Source organism: Rhinopithecus roxellana, chromosome 6 (assembly GCF_007565055.1).
Source record: "Rhinopithecus roxellana isolate Shanxi Qingling chromosome 6, ASM756505v1, whole genome shotgun sequence".
NCBI classification, from domain to species: domain Eukaryota; kingdom Metazoa; phylum Chordata; class Mammalia; order Primates; family Cercopithecidae; genus Rhinopithecus; species Rhinopithecus roxellana.
The window spans coordinates 4118579-4137566 of record NC_044554.1 but is presented as its reverse complement, the minus strand read 5'-3'; the positions used below and the strand labels follow the sequence as shown (position 1 = coordinate 4137566).

At 45.7% G+C, this 18988-nt stretch overlaps 1 protein-coding gene across 6 annotated transcripts in view; it reads left to right on the top strand.

The window, feature by feature from the left end:
• Positions 1-18988, top strand: part of LOC104671759 (dnaJ homolog subfamily B member 6) — an 83184-nt gene that overhangs the window by 23749 nt on the left and 40447 nt on the right. For all 6 annotated transcript variants that reach the window (XM_010375377.1, XM_010375376.1, XM_010375369.2 and 3 more), the window contains 3 exons: positions 3740-3849; positions 6738-6797; positions 7593-7703. In XM_010375377.1, coding sequence (XP_010373679.1) covers positions 3740-3849; positions 6738-6797; positions 7593-7703 — 281 coding nt within the window. The remainder of the gene's footprint in view (positions 1-3739; positions 3850-6737; positions 6798-7592; positions 7704-18988) is intronic.

Sequence of the window (18988 nt, the reverse complement as noted above, 5' to 3'; positions counted from 1 at the left end):
TTTCCTGCACTCCTGAGGGTACAGTTTTATAAATGCTGACTTTTAAAAATTAGCAGAATGATAGCTATGGGGTGCATGCTGTTAGAACAGTCTACCTTGTGTATCCTTGGCTTTGTGTGTGTTGATAGTTTTTGTTTGAGGACTTAAAAGGTCTGTGGCTGCCAGCTATTCTGCATCTCTCCTGAGATACCAGACTCTTCCTGTGTTTGAATCACACACCATGGGCCTTCCTTCCTTGGTGCTGAAGTACTGGTGTGCAGGTCCAACAGATCTGAAGGCACTGTTTACACTTGCATGTCATATGTTGTATTACACCTTGATTTTTAAATATTTTAGTAGGTGTATGACTGGGGCATACACCGTTGAATCTTGTCCTGCATTCTTTTTTTTTTTTTTTTTTTTTTTTTTTTTTTTTTTTTTTTTTTTTTGAGACGGAGTCTCGCTCTGCCGCCCAGGCTGGAGTGCAGTGGCCGGATCTCAGCTCACTGCAAGCTCCGCCTCCCGGGTTCACGCCATTCTCCTGCCTCAGCCTCCCGAATAGCTGGGACTACAGGCGCCGCCACCTCGCCCGGCTAGTTTTTTGTATTTTTTAGTAGAGACAGGGTTTCACCGTGTTAGCCAGGATGGTCTCGATCTCCTGACCTCGTGATCCGCCCGCCTCGGCCTCCCAAAGTGCTGGGATTACAGGCTTGAGCCACCGCGCCCGGCGTCCTGCATTCTTATCTGTTACCAAGTTTTCATATGAACACTAGATAGTAGGTAGTACTGCACACTAATCATTTTTTCTCTTTTGTCTTTTGTATGGTCTGTTATTTTTGAGGATTTCTGGCACATTTAGGGTTATTTGATCCACTGCTACATGTTTATTTAGGTCCACAGTGACGTAAATTACTGTTAAGTATTCTGGACTCCAGCTTTAATCAGATTTTAGTATGGTTAAGCCAAGGTTTTGTTGAACATGTTGGAAGTTAAATTGAGCCACGACAGCTTTACAGTAATAACTTGCCAAGTATTAAAAGCACTGTCAGATTTGTATACTAGTCTGAGATTTTGAGGGGTATACTGCTTCTCTTTTTTAACATTATCCTCCTTTTGAATATATGCTGCTTAGGTTTTGCTAATTAGACTAGAGAATTTTTTTGTATTCATTAGTGTGTTCATTCATTCATTCATTCATTCATTCATTCATGTATTCATGTTGAGCCCCAGGCTCGCTGTGTCACCCAGCCTGGAGTTCAGTGGCATGATGTTGGCTCACTGCAACCTCTGCCTCCTGGGTTCAAGCAATTCTTCTGCATCAGCCTCCTGAGTAGCTGGGATTACAGGCGCATGCCTTCATGCCCGACTTTTTTGTATTTTTAGTAGAGATGGGGTTTTGCCATGTTGGCCAGGTTGGTCTCGAACTCCTGACCAGGTGATCCACCCGCCTCGGCCTGCCAGAGTGCTGGGATTACAGGTGTGAGCCACTGCACCCCGGCTTTTTTTTTCGTATTTAAATAGCATGCAATTATTTGGTCAGTTGAAACTCTGCAACAGAATGTGACCTTGGTCCTAGAATCTTTGTGGAAGTCAGTGTTGTTTTTTTTTTCCACCGGGTGAACCGAAGACTTTATTTTTCAAAAGCAGATAACACCAAAGTACTACGTGGTATCCATATTCATTGCAAAAATGGTAAATTCCTGGAATTTTCCAAATGTCAAATGAAGTAAGGGGGATCAATGGTTACCACTATCATTTTCAACCAATATACAGATGTTCACTCAAGGTCTAGGCTTTATTTCTACATAGTAGTATTCACATGAGTTCCCTAGGCTGAATTACCGTCAAAACGAGGACTCTTGGAGGGTCTTGACTTCAAAGATGACACAGCAGCCAACCTAGAATCCTGGCTTGCTGCTTGAGTCCTGGAAATTGTGTCTTCTGATGTGTTACAAGCCGTGTCTCTGAAAACTAAAAGCAGACTTGAGATTCCTCTGAAACAGCTCTGGTTCCCAAGTGTTCCGCACCATGGTACCCAGATATGCTCAAAATGTGCTTTCCCTTATCTTTCAAAACCCACCACCAGGAACCCGAAAGGGAACCCACTTTGAGAGTTCCATGATGAAGGTGTTTAAGAACCACGTTAACCCCAAGTAAAGGCAGCGGATGAAATTAGCCATTTCTTTTCCCTTTTTTTTTTTTTATAAGTGAGACTACCTTGGCAAATGGGAAAATGACACCAATCATATGATTAAATGGTTTTATAAATCCTCCTCTTGAAATTATGTTCAGGCCCCACACGGTAGCTCATGCCTGCAATCCCAGCACTTCGGGAGGCCAAGGCAGAAGGATCACTTGAGCCCAGGAGTTCGAGACCAGCCTGGGCAACACAGTAAGACCCCGTCTCTGTTTTTTTTTTTTTTAAAGAAAGAAATTCTGTTCAAAAGTATTTCAGACCAAAAGGAGGTCATAAAAACTGTTCATATAATTACTCTACGAAAAAAACATCCCTGTATGGAAAGGGGCACTGAGGATCTGGCATAGAGAAACAAGGGCAGACAGGGCAGTGATAAAATCCAGCCCAAGTTTTCTAGCATGCATTTATGACCTCATGGATATGTATGTACTGGGTGTTAATAGCCCCTCTTTGTACTTAAAAAAAAAATTAGGAAATTAAAGTGAATCTGTGTGCTAATGAAGTCTGAAGTTACAGAATCTAAAAGCCAAGCCTGTAAAGTCTGTAAGGCAAGATCTTTATCATCAGGGATGGGAAGGAAGTCAGTGTTCTAACTCTGTTTAGATCTTGAATATAGCACAGAGGGTGTTTGAAAGATCCCGAGATCCTGGCCTGTTTGGTGGCAGGTGGCTCACCTTTGGCACACAGATGAGCTAAGTAGTGGACTGGCTGAGAAAGTAGGGTCCTGGCAATCAGAACATGGAAGGATATGGATGGTGATGTTCGATCTTACTGCTCAGTGACCCAGGCCTTTTTCTCCCTTTTAAAAATTTTTTTGAGACGGAGTTTCGCTCTTGTTGCCCAGGCTGGAGTGCAGTGGGGTGATCTTGGCTCACCACAACCTCTGCCAGTGATTCTCCTGTCGCGGCCTCCTGAGTAGCTGCGATTACAGGCATGCACCCCCATGCCCGGCTAATTTTGTATTTTAAGTGGAGTCGGGGTTTCTCCATGTTGGCCAGGCTGGTCTTGAACTCTTGACCTCAGGTGATGCTCCCACCTCAGCCTCCCAAAGTGTTGGGATTACAGGCGTGAGCCACCACATCTGCCCTTTTCCCCTTTACTTCCTGTCACTGTCAGTCCATGTTGTGGACACTGTGATCTTCATTTTTCTCTCTCCAGAGGTTGGTTTGTATTATGCTATCAGGATTTTGTTTTTAAAGCTCACTTTAATGAGTATTTTTACACTTTTAATTTTGAGACGGTCTTGTTCTGTCGCCCCAGCTGGACTGCAGTGGTGTGATCATAGCTCACTGTAGCCTTGAACTCCTGGCCTCAAGCCGTTGCCTCCCCTTAGCCTCTGGAGGAGCTGGGTCTGTCTGGCTACACGCCACCTCACCTGGCTATCTGGATTTTAGAACTTTGTGTATTTCATTGTAGAGGAAAGGGAGGTTTTACAATTAAAACCGGTATTCATCTCACCAGTTTGCAGCTCTGAAGTCATTCTCGTGGTTAACGATGTTAGTTTCAAAAGCATAGTTGATTTCTGGGTTTAGAACGTGATCAGTATCCTTTATTCTTTTCAAGATATCGGAAACTGGCACTGAAGTGGCATCCAGATAAAAATCCCGAGAATAAAGAAGAAGCAGAGAGAAAATTCAAACAAGTAGCGGAGGCATATGAAGTGCTGTCGGATGGTGAGTGCCCCGGAGCTGCTGAAGGACCCTGAGCGGGCATGCCGGAATGCGGAGTGGGTGTTGGGATCCTCCTGAGGGTAGCACAGTATGGACTCAAGTGACTTGTTTTTGATGCCAACTGGATTTTGGGTCCCCGAGAGGTTTTTACTTTTCTCGTGAAGATGTGAATTGATTGAGGTAACCGCGAGAACTGCGGAGTACCAGGGCTTCTGGCAGTTTCTCTTAGGATGGCTGTTTTAAAACAGGACTAGGAACCCTGGGCAGAGGAGGTTGCAGGACTCAGGTCACTGTGCATGTGGCGCTGCCTGCCCCCGTTGTTGTGTGTGATCATTCTGACCTCGCTCACCCCCACTGGCTTAAACAATACCATGCCAGTGGAGTCAGCTTTACTACTCGAGAGGACGTGATTAGTTCCCAAGAAGAGGGGATGGAACGTACAGCTAAAATTTAGTTTGCAAATTTCAGGCCTGTCTTCCCCTCCTGGGTCTGGAGCAGAGGTGTTGTATGTTACTGGAAGTCAGATCCATTGGCCTAGTTCACAAATGGGTGAGGGGTCAGAGGTCAGCTGTTGCCTAGATGCAGTTGGGGTTCCGTGGGGAAGTAAAAGGCTGTGCATGGGGCCTGGGGTGGGGGAACAGTGACAGAACTGGAAAGCCACACAATGCCCCTGTCTGCTGCAGTGCTGGGTGACCTGTTGCAAGCAAAGGCCGAGGCATTTACAAAGTTAGGGATGGACTACCAGAACCCTGGAAGTGGGCATTTGGTTAAGTTAAGTGTATCTGCATATGTTCAGGTAATTGGCCCATATTTACAACAAATGTGGGGTTTTTTTTTTTTTTTTAAAAGAAGGAACCCAGTTTGAGGCGGAGGTTGCAGTGAGCTGAGATTGCACCACTGCACTCCAGCCTGGGTGACAGTGCGAGACCTGTCTCCAAAAACAAAACAAAACAAAAAACAAACAAAACAGAAGGAACCCAGTGTAAGCTTGCCACCTTCAACAGCTACCAGCACACCACCAGCCTTGCTTTCTCTGGTGACACTGTGGCCCACCTCCTTTGTTTTAGAGGAAATCCCAGACATTTTACTTCAAAAATAGGAAAAGACATAAAACACTGATACTTGAAATCATCTTGAAATGTGGCATTTAAGGTCTTGAACTGTTGAGCTTATTCATTGGAAAGTTTTTTTTTTTTTTTTTTTTTTAAAGAGAGAGGGTCTTGTTAGGTTTCCCAGGGAGGCCTTGAACTCCTGGGTTGAGGTGATCATCCTCTCAAGCTCCAAGCGCCACTGCGCGATGCTTGTTCCCTTGGATTTGTGTGCTGGAGTGACAGGAGGGCACAGGCCTCAGTGTTCCCATCTTGTTCTTCGGTGGTTGTTGTTTGTGTGCTAATTCAGTATTGCCAGATTCAGGATTTTAGGGACTAGTGGCATTAGGAAAAGTGAGGACCAAAATGAAGCGTCATACTTGATAGAGCAGCTTTCAACTCTCACACTGAAGAGTCGCTTGGTTCCTTCGGGAGGTGCGGGATGTGCTCTTCATATCCTTTTAGGCAGTCTTAAGTGCGAGCTGGAGTTATCTTCAAAACATGGTCATTGTTCTTGCCATGGCACCGGCTACCTGAACTTGCTTGTAAGTGGTTTGCTTCGAAGCCTGTTTTCCCATTTTGTGGAATGTGAGATTTTCTTTTACTTTTTACAGATTGAGAAGGGGTCTCACTCTGTTGCCCAGGCTGGAATGTAGTGGTATGATCACAGCTTGCTGCAGTCTTGACCTCCCAGGCTCAAGCGATTCTTCCATCTCGGTTTCCCGAGTAGCTGGGACCACGGGTGGGTGCCCCTGTGCCCAGCTAACTTTTTTATATTGTGTTTAAAGGTGGAATTTTGCCGTGTTGCCCAGACTGGTCTTGAACTCCTGGGTTTAAGTAATCCACCAGCCTTGCCTGCGCAAAGTGTTGGGATTACAGGCGTTAGCCACTGCGTCCAGCCTATGAGATTTTTTTGAGGAACACCGATGGTATCATGTCAGAAGTACCAATGCTTCTAGTATCATTCTTTTTGTTCTGGGATATAAGTAGCGCTTGGAATATAAGTGTGAGAGCAGCATGCTAGCCCCAGGCCTGGCATCCAGGTGGTCCCTTTTCAGGGTAAAGGAGCCTGTAGGGTGTTAGGTTGGCGCCTTTCTGGCACATCTGCTTTCTACCACTTGCCTAGGCCCTGGCATGTTTGTTTTTGTGCTGCAGATTTTTGTAGTAAGACGGTGCACTTCTGTGGTTGGAATAATTTTGTACTTGGTCATGTGATTTTAATGTAGCGTGTCTGGGCTCTGTGGGCAGTAGAGTGAAAGAAATGATCTAATGGAATAAAAAAAAATTTTTTTTTTTTGAGATGGAGCTTCGCTCTTGTTGCCCAGGCTTGAGTGCAGTGGTGCAATCTGGTCTCACTGCAACCTCTGACTCCTGGGTTCAAGCGATTCTTCTGCCTCAGCCCCCTGAGTAGCTGGGATTACAGGCATGCGCCACCATGCCTGGCTAATTTTGTATTTTTAGTAGAGATGGGGTTTCTCCACGTTGACCAGGCTGGTCTTGAACTCCTGACCTCAGGTGATCTGCCCACCTTGGCCTCCCAAAGTGCTGGGATTACAGGTGTGAGCCACCGTGCCCAGCCGTAAATACTTACATACTTAATTTCTTTTTTGAATTGTTTTTCAGGAGAGAGGTACAGAAAGTTTTCCCTCTTACTTCCTTTTGTTTTAAAGAAAAGATGGCCATACTCTTTGAAATTTAATTGTAATACATTGAAAACTGATTTACAACTTGGGAAATACCTTTTCTATTGAATTAAGGGTTTGAAAGGAACTTGGCCTTACTGACTTTTCTTTAAATTTTTAGCTAAGAAACGGGACATCTATGACAAATATGGCAAAGAAGGATTAAATGGTGGAGGAGGAGGTAAGTACATGAGTTTTTTCTTTGAAGACACATGGTCTTGGCAAGTAAGTTGAGTTTGTAAATCACGAGTCTCTTGGTCAGAGTCTATTTTGTATCAGTAAATAGAGATGCAACCTAGAAAGCGAACTAAATTGGGGAGAGGACAGAGAAATTGATAGCATTTAAAAATCTTTTGTGAGACTGGAAGTATATGTTGATGTACTTCTTATAGGTAGAATACAATTTGTAACCATACTGCAGTATATTGTGAACATACACCCTTAGATCAGCACTTGATGTTATGTCAAAATATCTTAAGGGTTTGAAGAGCAGATTTTCCTGAAAAGCTAAAATAATGACCTTGTAGGGCCTGTACGTTGTCTCCAAAAGTTCCCATGGTCACTGGGGTGTGACCAGCCTCCCTTGGAATGTTGGGAAATTATTGCTCCAGACCCACTGGGGCCACATGGCAGCTTCTGTGGCTCCAGGAGGCCAGTCGTTGAAGTGGATGCAAATACTCTTGGTTGGTAAACCTTCATAACAAATCATAAAAATGGTGTGTAATGTTACATGCCGATCACGGGTTTAGAGATGTCAAAAAGTAATCTCAGCATCTGCACTCATGTGTCATCACCGCTGGGCACACTCACTTTCAGTCAGTACAGGGCTCATGTTTTGAATTACAGAGAACTTCAGGTTTATGAAATATTTTTGTTTTTATTAGATCATGATTTGTATAATGTTCTGTCAACAAAGAATTCTTTGCCTACAAAACACCAAAATTCATAAACTAAAAGCTGTGCTGTATTTGTGCAGGTGGAAGTCATTTTGACAGTCCATTTGAATTTGGCTTCACATTCCGCAACCCAGATGATGTCTTCAGGGAATTTTTTGGTGGAAGGGACCCATTTTCATTTGACTTGTTTGGTAAGTTAATCATGTGGGTTGACTTGGTGTGTGTCCATGACCCAAGTGAGGGCTTAGTATGACCTTTCTGTTGAATTAACATTGTGTTTTAGGCTGGGCGCGGTGGCTCGTGCTTGTAATCCCAGCACTTTGGGAGGCTGAGGCGGGCACATCACCTGAGGTCAGGAGTTCAAGACCAGCCTGACCAACTTGGAGAAACTGTGTCTCTACTAAAAATATAAAAGTAGCCGGGCATGGTGGCTCATGCCTGTAATCCCAGCTACTTGGGAAGCTGAGACAGGAGAAACACTTGAACCTGGGAAGCAGAGGTTGCGGTGAACTGAGGTCACGCCATTACATTGTCGCCTGGGCAACAAGAATGAAACTCCCCTCTCAAAAAACAAAACAAAACAAAACATTGTATTTTGTCGTGAAACTTTGTGTTTAAGGCAGCATTGGACTAGCCTGGGCAACATGGTGAAACCCTGTCTCAACAACAACAAAAAAAACCCACAAAAAATTAGCTCAGTGTGGTGATGTGTGCCTGTGGTCCCAGCAACTTGGGAGACTGAGGTGGGAGGATTGTTTGAACCTGCAAGGTCGAGACTGGGCCACTGCACTCCAGTCTGGGTGACAGAGCAAGACCCTGTCTGGAAAAAAAAGCAGCACAGGAGCTGTAAAATCTTTTCTCTTCTTCGTCTTTGAAAATTTGTTTTGAAGTTACAATTTGAAAAATTAAAATAATGAAGGGTTTAATGTGTTTTTTTCTTTGTTGTGTATGGCCCTAGTTAACTTGCTTTTGCCCTCAGATGAGACAGTGGTAAGGACATGGGTGCTGGTGTCTTGGAAATGTTATTTCCCATTGAACAACCAATTTGTGTGTGAATTTGCCACATCATATTCCTGTTAAAATCATTAAGCATCATAGTACTGTTTGCAAGACCTTTCATCCGTGAACATTGTGTATGAGGACCGTTGTTGAGAGTTTGCTGAAAGGCACCTCTGGAGCAAGACTGCGGAGGCCTTTGCTGAGGAGAGAATAGTTTTGTTAAGGGAGATAGTGCTGTGATAGCTGCTGTTTGATTGTAGGAAAATGGATTTCTCATCGACGGCATTTCAGTCCTGATGCCTGGTCCTAGGCTTTGGTGTGTGTCTTGGGCACAGTTTGGGTCAGGCACCTCTGTTAGTTGTCTCCTGTTAGAGTCTTCTCACCCACCAACCACTGGGACTTCCTGTGTGATGCGGTGGGTGACCTGAGAGGTCAGGATTAAACGTGTACTCCTGTAGCTGTTTTTGTCTTTTGACTTACTGAGAGGGAAACACATTGTGTGTTTACCTCCTTCATTGCCGGGAGCATGGGTGAAGAAACTGACCACCACCTGCAATGCCCAGGAGGGAAAGAGAAGAGCAGTTGTGTCTGCAGATAATACAGGGGAGACACGTGGAGCCCCTGCCTGCCGCAGACTGTGAAGATTATGCTTCTTTGTAGAAGCACAGTCACTCATATCTGGTAGGTCTTGGGCCTTTTGCATGGTGCAGTTCTTCAGTGTATCTCAAATGGGGATTCAAAGAGGTTGTCCTTACACCTTATGGGCTGGCTGGCTTGAAGAGAGCCCCTTTCTGAGGGAGGAAGGACAGTCAGTGGCCTCAAGCATTTTCAGGGAAACGGAAGCTAAGCAGGGGATTTCAGATTAGGGGACCAGGAGACTGGTCTGCTTATTTTTGAGGTGCATTTGCTGTAATCACTGCTGCCATCAGCAGAAGCAGAGCTCAAGAAAGAACCATGTTTACGTCCTTCCCTCACCGACCCTCACAGGCAAGAAATCTTTCTCTAAGAGATCATCTCTGTCTTAAAAATGACCTTTGCATCTTGCTATAGCCTTCAGCAAACTGCATTTGTTGCTTTGCAGGACAGGGCAGTGTTGGGGTTGAAGTCCTGTGTTCTGATCCTTGATTCTCATGGTGACCAAGCGAGGAAGAAGTCCCACTCTTCCAACACCGTGGCTTCTGTTCTAGGGCGAAAAAGGCTGTCCTCTCAGTGTCTGAGATCGGGCGTCTTAAACAGGCCCTTTCTTAACATGATCATTCAACAGGCCCTTTCTTAACATTTTATTATTTTTAATTCAAAGGGGAAAGGGCCCTTAGTGACTGAATTGTAGCCAATTTTTGTTTTCCTTGGGGAAAATAATCTGATACACCAAGCCATAGAGCAATTACTCGTAAAAGTATAGGGATTTTTTTTTTTTTTTTTTGAGACGGAGTCTCGCTCTGTTGCCCCGGCTGGAGTGCAGTGGCCGGATCTCAGCTCACTGCAAGCTCCGCCTCCCGGGTTTACGCCATTCTCCTGCCTCAGCCTCCTGGAGTAGCTGGGACTACAGGCGCCTGCCACCTCGCCCGGCTAGTTTTTTGTATTTTAGTAGAGACGGGGTTTCACCATGTTAGCCAGGATGGTCTCGATCTCCTGACCTCGTGATCCGCCCATCTTGGTCTCCGAAAGTGCTGGGATTACAGGTTTGAGCCACCGTGCCTGGCCAGGTATAGAGATTTAATTAGATATGAGTGAATATGGGAGTTTTTACCTCTAGTCAAGGAGAGAGGTGCTAGTCTTACTGAAACACTGTACTGTTAAATGCTCCATTTTACATACAGACCTGCTTTAAGACTAGGTACCCTGTGTTTCCCATGATGAGTGTGGCAGTGGTACTCGTTCATTCTGTTCTTGCAGGTGTTCTAGATGACTTCCATTTTCAGGCTCTCAGGATTTACACACAGGAGAAGCTGCTACTCCGTGGCTACTGTATGTATGTAGTCACTGTGCAACCTGCTGGCGGCGTGTTTAGTGTAGATGGGCGTGAATGCAGAGCGAGAGGGATTTCTGCCTATTAATGATGTCGTTCAGGGATCAACACCATGGTCTGTTACGAACTGGCCTGTTAGGAACAGGAGGTGAGCGGCGGGCAGGCGGGCAAGCATTACTGCCTGAGCCCCACCTCCTGTCAGATCAGATCAGTAGCATTGGAGTCTCATGAGGGCACGAACCCTATTGTGAACTGCACATGCGAGGGACGTAGGTTGCGCGTTCCTTACCAGAATCCAGTATCTGAAACCATCCCCACCTTCTGCTCTGTGGAAGAATTGTCTTCCATGAAACCAGTCCTTGGTGCCGAAAAGGTTGGGGACTGCTGTTGATAAATCATATTTACTAGACCTGGTGTATTTTTCATGGGACAAAAAAGTAGTTTAAAATCTGCTGTAAGATATTTCTGAGCTGCACTTTACATTTATCAGAATGTAGAACCCCTGCAGTACTTCAGACCTCCCTCATGATAGGTGGGGAAGGGTGAAGCGGGTGCCGGGTGTTGGACACACGGTATGCAGGTCTGTGCCTGAGCACCAGGCAGTTGCTCATTGTCACGCTGTGGCCAAGGAGACTTGGGCCTGGGGCCTGTGGGTGTGGAACCCGTCCTTCACAGCAGAAGCCCTCCAGGAGAGGCCGTGGAAGCGGATTCAGACACCAGCCTGGAAAGGAATGCTGCCTCTGAATCGGAGGGTCCAATCAAAACTGCTGAGGCTAGGTGACTGTTGAAATTTCCAGAACATGGAGCACATGAAAATGAGCTCTTGTCAAAATGTTAATCAGGAAAGTTAATTAATAGGCAGTGGACCTGTTTGAATTAGGATGATATCTTTTATGTTATTCTTAGAGGACCCTGTTGCTCAGTGAAGGGATGCTCTAAGTTAGGAAAGAAAGGGTACCGGATAATAGTGCCTTTTGATCCCGTTAGTCATAGCAGGCATTACCATCTGGGAAAAGCCTGTGGGTTTAACTTCACAGGTTTATTTATATTCTTGGAAAGCCAAAGCTAACCTTTAAGGTTTCTAGAGAGGCCTTTTATTTTAGCAGTGCAGCAAGTTTTTCCTTTGTGAAGCATCACTCTGGTACGAATGATGCTCCGTATCAATAGAGGGGGAGTCCTGTGGTATGTAGCACCAAGGGAAGCAGACTTTTTGGAGGAAAAATGAGTGCATTGAGGATAGTAACCTGACTCTCTGACGTGTGATTAAATGATGGTGGTGAGTCCGTCATTTTACTCTCCCAGGGTGTGAGGAAGTGGCCAGTGAGGACCCTGGAGCCTAGTGAGGAGTTAGTGGAGCTGCCCGGGATGGAGGAGGCCACAGAGGACAGCCCCAGTGAAGAGAACAGTGAGGCCTTGGATGTGATGATAACTAGTGAGGACCTGGCACTCTCTAGTGAGGATGAGGCCTGCGTAGGATATAGCTGGGGCCTGGGTGAGTCCCTCAGCGAGGAGCTGGAGCTCATATCCAGCGAGGACGGGGCCAGCCCTGGGGGCACAGAGGAGCTCAGTGAGGAGTGTGAGGAGCTGCTGAGTGAGGAGGAGCACAGTGGGCCAGAGCTGGGGCGCTGCGGGCACCACCATAAAGTGTCAAGGAGCTGCCTGGGCTGGACTGACTGACAAGGTGTCTAGAATAAACTAGTTTCCTCTAGTGCCTTGATACTGTCCTTGGTCGGATGGCCTCAGCTGCCTCAGAGATAGAACTGAAGAAGCAAAAGAGGGAGGTGGCGGTCCTGAAGCACTGGCCAGCATCACCAGAAGCCAGAGCACAGACCCTGGAGGCAGCCTCGGGTCTCTGAGTTTGATCTGGACCACAGACCGGGGACTCACACAACCAAATGTATCATCTTCTAGTCCTGGAGGCTGGCGGTGTGAGACCCAGGTGTGGCAGGGCTGGTTGCCTCTGAGGTTGAGGTGTGTCCCGTCCCGCTTCAGGCCCCTTCCCAGCTGTTCTTCTCTCTGCGTTTGCAGATGGATGGCCCGTCCGATCTTCACATCATCTTCCCTGAGTCTGTCTCTGTGTCCATTGGATTTAATGTTTTAGAGACAGGGGTCTCATTGTGTTGCCTAGGCTGGCCTCGAACTGCTAGGCTCAAGCAGTGTTCCTTCCTCAGTCTCCCAAGTGACTATAGGCATCAGCCATTGTGCCCAGCCACAAGTTCCCCCTTTTTATAAGAACATCATTTATGTTGGATGAGTGCCCACTGTAACGATTTCATCTTAACTTGATAATCTACAAAGAGCCTATTCTAAGTAAGGTCACATTCACAGGTACTGGGGATTAGGATACCTTTTTTGGGGGGCATGATTCAACCTTTAACATCGTATTTCTAGCGGGTAGATTTTTGTGCTAGTCTTTGAAATTCACAGCCAAGCAGCAAATTTTGAAAGGTGAAAGGAGGAGGAACCTTTAAAGTTAGACATGTGCCCCCACCCCCAGCTCCGAGACGGAGTTTTGCTCTGTCACCGAGGCTGGAGTGCAGTGGCACGGTCTCAGCTCACTGCAGCCTCTGCCTCCCAGGTTCAAGCAATTCTCTTGCCTCAGCCTCCCAAGTAACTGGGATTACAGGTGCGCACCACCACACCTGGCTAATTTTTGTATTTTTAGTAGAGACGAAGTTTCACCACATTGGCCAGGCTGGTCTCGAACTTCTGACCTCAGGTGATCTGCCCACCTCGGTCTCCCAAAGTGCTGGGATTACAGGTGTGAGCCACCATGCCTGGCCAGAGTTAGACATGTTAATGAGAGCTAGAAGTTAGGGGTCAAGTACAGGCATGGGAGTGGCACAGCAGATTGGATCAGTGTGTGCTGGTGACCTGGACCCACTGTCATTGCACGGCGCTACAGCAGTTTGTAATGAGTGTTCTTTGATTACTTAAGGACAGAGTTCATACACATGCACACCTACACACAGGTCACTTAGAAGACGTTAAGGAGTCTTTTAAAATACACATAAAAAATCACATATTAAGCTGGGCGTGGTGGTGCACCCCTGTAATGCCAGCAGCTGGGGAGGCTGAGGTAGCAGATTCCTTGAGCCCAGGTGTTCGAGTCCAACCTGGGAAAAAATTAATGAGATGCCGTCTCTAAAAACATAAGAAAAAAAGATTAAAAAACGAAATCGTGATGTACGAGATTGGTTTCTGGCTAAAGTTGTTGGAACTATCCTTGTGTGTAATTTCACATGGCCATGAAGCAGCAGGCAGTCCCACCCGGTGTCCCCACACGCTCTTCCCCTATCTGGTGAGAGTTTCTTGGAGACGATGCCGAACTCATATGGTTGTGTGCGTATTTGCGAACTCCTCATGTTGAGACAGAGCTGTTTTTTGGAAGTATCTTTTTTGTTTGTTTGTTTGTTTTTGAGATGGAGTCTCACTCTGTTGCCAGGCTGCAGTGCAGTGGTGCGATCTTGGCTCACTGCAAGCTCCACCTCTTGGGTTCAAGTGATTCTCCTGCCTCAGCCTCCCAGGTAGCTGGAATTACAGACATGCGCCACCACACCTGGCTACTTTTATATTTTTAGTAGAGACAGGGTTTCTCCATGTTGATCAGTCTGGTCTTGAACTCCTGACCTCAGGTGATCCACCCACCTCAGCCACCCAAAGTGCTGGGATTACAGGCGTGAGCCACCGTGCCAGGCCCTTCACTTCTACTTAAAATTATTCTGGCTAGTGAGGATGGTGCCATGTTAGTGATCTGCAGCTTCTTTTGTGCCGTTTTTCAGTACATACTTGGTAATTTTAGGACCTTTGTTTCCTCTGATCTCCTTCCTTAAATAGGGAGAGGAAATGGTTCCTTGAAACGGTCATTTTGAGAATTTTCTCTGCTGTGAGAACTGAGGCTCTGGCTACCCTCCTAGAAGGCTTGAGCCATGCCATAGGAGTTTGTGCAGTGTTTCTTTGGTGGTTCCTCCCCTGTATTTTGTGGTGTTGGTCCCCCTCGCAGGTCTTTGTATAGTGTTTGGTTCACATTGTTGGCATGACAGTCAGCTGAGCAAGATGTCGCATGAGTCCTTTGTTGGTTTGTGGGTTTTCGCATCATCTGTTTCCAGTGGGATTTTAGTCCCTGGTGAACTTGTGGACAACTCCAGAGATTGAGATAGTTGCCGTGTCTGTAGTGCTCCCAGGAGGAGATGTTCTGGGACTGCAGGTGCAAGAGGTAGGAAGAGTGGTTTAAACTTGAGGCTGCAGCAGAGCTGATGCTATGCTGGGCTTTGACAGGTTTGGGGAATACCAGCATTGATAGGAGGTATGATGGTGTAGGGACAGTGAGGTGGAATGTGTGACGGTGGAGGAAAGATGAATCGGCCATCTGCGAGTAGGGCTCAGAAAAGAGCCCGGAGCCTGCTGCTGTTCTGGTGCTTTCTTCCCTGAGGAATGAGGGCTGTGGTTGGGAAGAGGCCCATTCCTCCCGACGCCAGGGATCCTCATCTCATGTTGGCCTTCTTGTATTTGAAATAGAATAATTTGATTGCAGTGTATTGTGGATTCTTTGATTTAGATAGATTTTTGTAACTTCTGGGAAACAGATCGCTCTAACCAGACCTAGGATCTAACTAGAAATTATACTTGTAATACAAAACAATTGTATGGGAAGCTGAAACTAGTGGTGTTCATTTAACAAATATGGTGTGCCTGCCGTTTAGTGCCAGGCACTGTTCTAGGTGCTGGTTCGGCAGTGGAGAGGAACAGTGAAGCCCTGTTCTCAGGGTGTGCAGTTCAGGGCAGAGCTCTGGTCGTGGTCTTCATTTACTGCCATTGTGTATTGTATTCCAGATCCCTAAGAGTTACGTTATTTGCTACTTCAGAAAGTGTGAGTGACACCACTCACAACATGCAAGTTGCAGTAAGTGAGCGCCTGGTTTTGAGAGGAGTTGGGAGAGCAGAGGAAGTCTGTGTCTTTCATGCTTGGCTTTTGAATCTCAAGCGTTTCTCACTTTTGAGGGTGGCTGTTTAGGTTTCAGCTTTGGAACTTCAGGAGAGACTGACATATTTTCCTTTGTTTGAAATAGCCATGATGCTTTTTCGATTTTGTGTTGCTGTCATCTTTTTGTTCCAGCTTTTCTGTGCACTTGGGGAGTTGACAGTGAAATCATGACAGCAGGCCTCTCCTGGGCCGTGGGGTGGGAGTGTGCTGAGGAAGGGCGAGCTTAGTTCTGCCCTGCACTGTGTTGCTGTGAGATGAAAGCGGTTGGTGGGAATCCCCTTCGCTTTGTTGTGAAGCTGTTCCTGTTCCGTCACGTTCTCGTGCTTGGTAAAGCTCAGAGAAAGTGTGTGGGTTTAAAACATGTTCTCCACTGCCTCAGTGTTCTTCTTTAAGTTTGTGTGTGTGTAAATGTTTGTTACATGTGTTTTGTGGTCAGTTTTCTCACGCTGTTCAATTCATTGTATATATATGTTTTGTTCATACATTTGTGACTGTTCTTTATAGATTGTTGGTTTAGTATCTCGTTAATGTTATGGGCCCCTTCGTGAACTGGTCTTAGTGTTCCTCAGGGAATAGCATGGTATTGCAAAGTTTTAAAGACGCTCTTGGCATACGACGCCCAGAACATGGACATGAAAAGAGTGTCACTGAAGAGAATCAAACTGTGTAAGATATTTGAAGAGGTGTGTTCTGAGCCAAATGTAAGTGACCATGCTGGTGATGCAGCCTCAGGAGTCTGGAGAACATGTGTCCAAGTGGTCAGGGTGCAGCTGGGTTTATACATTGTAGGGAGGCATGAGACATCAATCACATCACACCTGTAATCCCAGCACTTTGGGAGGCCGAGGTGCATGTTGAGGTCAGGAGTTTGAGACCAGCCTGGCCAACATGGTGAAACCCTGCCTCTACTAAAAATATAAAAACTAGCCAGGTAGGGTGCCAGGCGCCTGTAATCCCAGCTGCTTGGGAGGCTGAGGCAGGAGAACTGCTTGACCCGGGAGGTGGAGGTTGCAGTGAGCTGAGATCGCAACCTGAGATCGCCCAGTCTGGGCGACAGAGCAAGACTCCGTCTTGGGGGCGGAGAAGACATTTTTTGGCTCAGAAAGGCAGGACAGCTCAAAGCAGGGGGCTTCCAGACTGTTGGTGAATGAAAACCTTTTCTGGTTGACAATTGGTTGAGTTTGTCTAAAGACCTGGGTTATAGAAAAAAAATGTTCAGGTTAAGATATAAGATTGTGGAGATGAAGGTTCCTTTGAAGTATCATAGTGACTGCCCTTAGAGACAATAGATGACAGATGTTTCCTTTTCAGACCTTTAACATGTTCTAGACTTTCAGTTAATCTCTTCAGGATTGGGAGGACCTGGAAGAAAACGATCTAGCTATGTGAATAGACTCTTGACAGATGCACATTTTCCCCCGCAAAGGATGACTTTGCAAGGACAATTTCAAATGGTTTGTAGGACACGACTCCCAGGCCCCTTAGGTAGGAATTTGGGCAAGATAAAAAATCAGAACTTAGTCCTCCAGAGTTAAATCCTAATGCAGTCTGTTTCAAGTAATGTTTGTACCTCAGGATACAAAGTTAAGGTTTGAAGACCCATGTTAAGAGATGCTTCTAAAGAGATGAGCATACATGTTTTGCTTTGCAGAATCTGCGTGAGTCTAGAGAAACTGCCAGTGAGGGAGAAACGTGTATTACAAGGAAGGTGCTCAAGACTCTAACCCTCACCACTGTGGAGGCTAGCCAGTAAAACCCGTCAGAGCTGGAGCAGTCTCCTCCCCTGGGGTGGGGTGGGGTGGTGTGGGGTGGGGATCCCTGGCCCCCAGCTGATTGGATGAGGCCCATCCACCTTAGGGAGGCAACCTGCTTTACCAGTCTCCCGATCCAAATGCTAATCTCATCCAGAATCACCCAGAAGGATGTTCGGCTCAATATTTGGGAACTCTGCGCATGGATGGCCCAGTCAACCTGAACATGCAATCAACCACGTGTCCATCTCTTGTCAACTTGGCACCCATATGCATTTCCTTAACTCAGGCTTAATCTTCAAGTGAAGACAAGAGCAAGGTCATAGCCACCTAACATGATACCACTCTCCTACAGACAACCAAAAGTGCACTAGCCGCTTGCCTAGTGGAGGTCACGTTCCCCTGTGATCCTTACGGTTCTGCGTGATACGGGGTAACTTAATAGGCAGTATGTGTATGTTACATAAGAGGATAAGAGAGGGAAGAAAACTGATACGTGCTTAACTATAACATGCATAGATTATATATGACAAATACTGGTCACAAAATAAGCAGGAAATACTCCAAGCATTGATGGTCCTCTTTCCTGTAACTGATCCTGTGGACACAGCCACTTTCTTCCACTGCCCATTCTGTGGTCCTGTGGCCTTCAGCAGGCACCTCACTGGTTGTGGTTCTTTCTGGTGAGGTAAAGTAAAAAACAAGTTTGTAGCACATTTGATTAACAAGTGTCTTAAGATTTATTTCTAAAGTATAAAAGTATGATCAGTATAATCCAAAAGTAATAACACATGCTGGGTTTAAGAATTTGAAAATGGGAGTGAGGTGTGAGGAGGAGGAGGTCTTGCCCCTCCGCCCCCAGCTGGAGCCCCATGGGAGCGTTGTGGCACGTTCTGTGTAGTTATGATGCCCACAGGCCTCCCTGCCTCTCTATCCGGCTCTGCTAGCCAGGAACACTTCCGAGTCCGCATTTCACAGGCTTGCGTGCCTCTGCATGGTTGTTCTCACACCCATACCAGTTACACACTCTGCAGCTTCGTTCTGCTTTTGGGATGAGTTGAGTTCCCTGACGTAGAATTGCGGGGTTGAAGGTTTTTATAATAAAAATATTGGTCTTATTTTGGGGGCTGAAGGTTTTAAAAGCTTAATACATACTTCTGGATTGCTTTTCAAAACGACAGAAACCAGCACGTGATAAGTAGTTCTTCCTTGAAATAAGGACTTGTCTGATCCCAAGTGGCAACTTTTAACTGTATATAGTTATAAGTATTGAAATTATTTTAATGTGTCTTAACACTGTATTATAAACGAGACTTCATTTTTAGGGTAACTTGTGATTTTAATATCTGAAATTATAGGAGTTAAAATTCAGTGAATACCTGAATTATAAAAAAACTATATTTAAGCTATAAAATGTCAGTAGAGAAATAAACAAGATAAAGATTTTTTTCATACAAGAAAATGGAACTGAAAAGCATTGGCCTTCTCGTAACATACTACTAAACCAGCTTTTGAGGTAGCTTCTGTAGATGATGATTTTATAATTATGAATGTCCTCGTCTTAATTTAGCCTAGAATTGAAACCAGTTAAAATAACTTGGCTAGTACTGGTGTCACTCAGACACTGGTTCAAGATGCATCCAAAAGCTCAGTGCCTTGTGGACAACTTTTAAGAGTTTGGTTACCATGGATTTAAAGAAATTGTGACTAAACCAAGCTGTTAGCATTGATAAATGGGAAATTGCGGAAGGATATAGACGTTGTAGAGTGTGT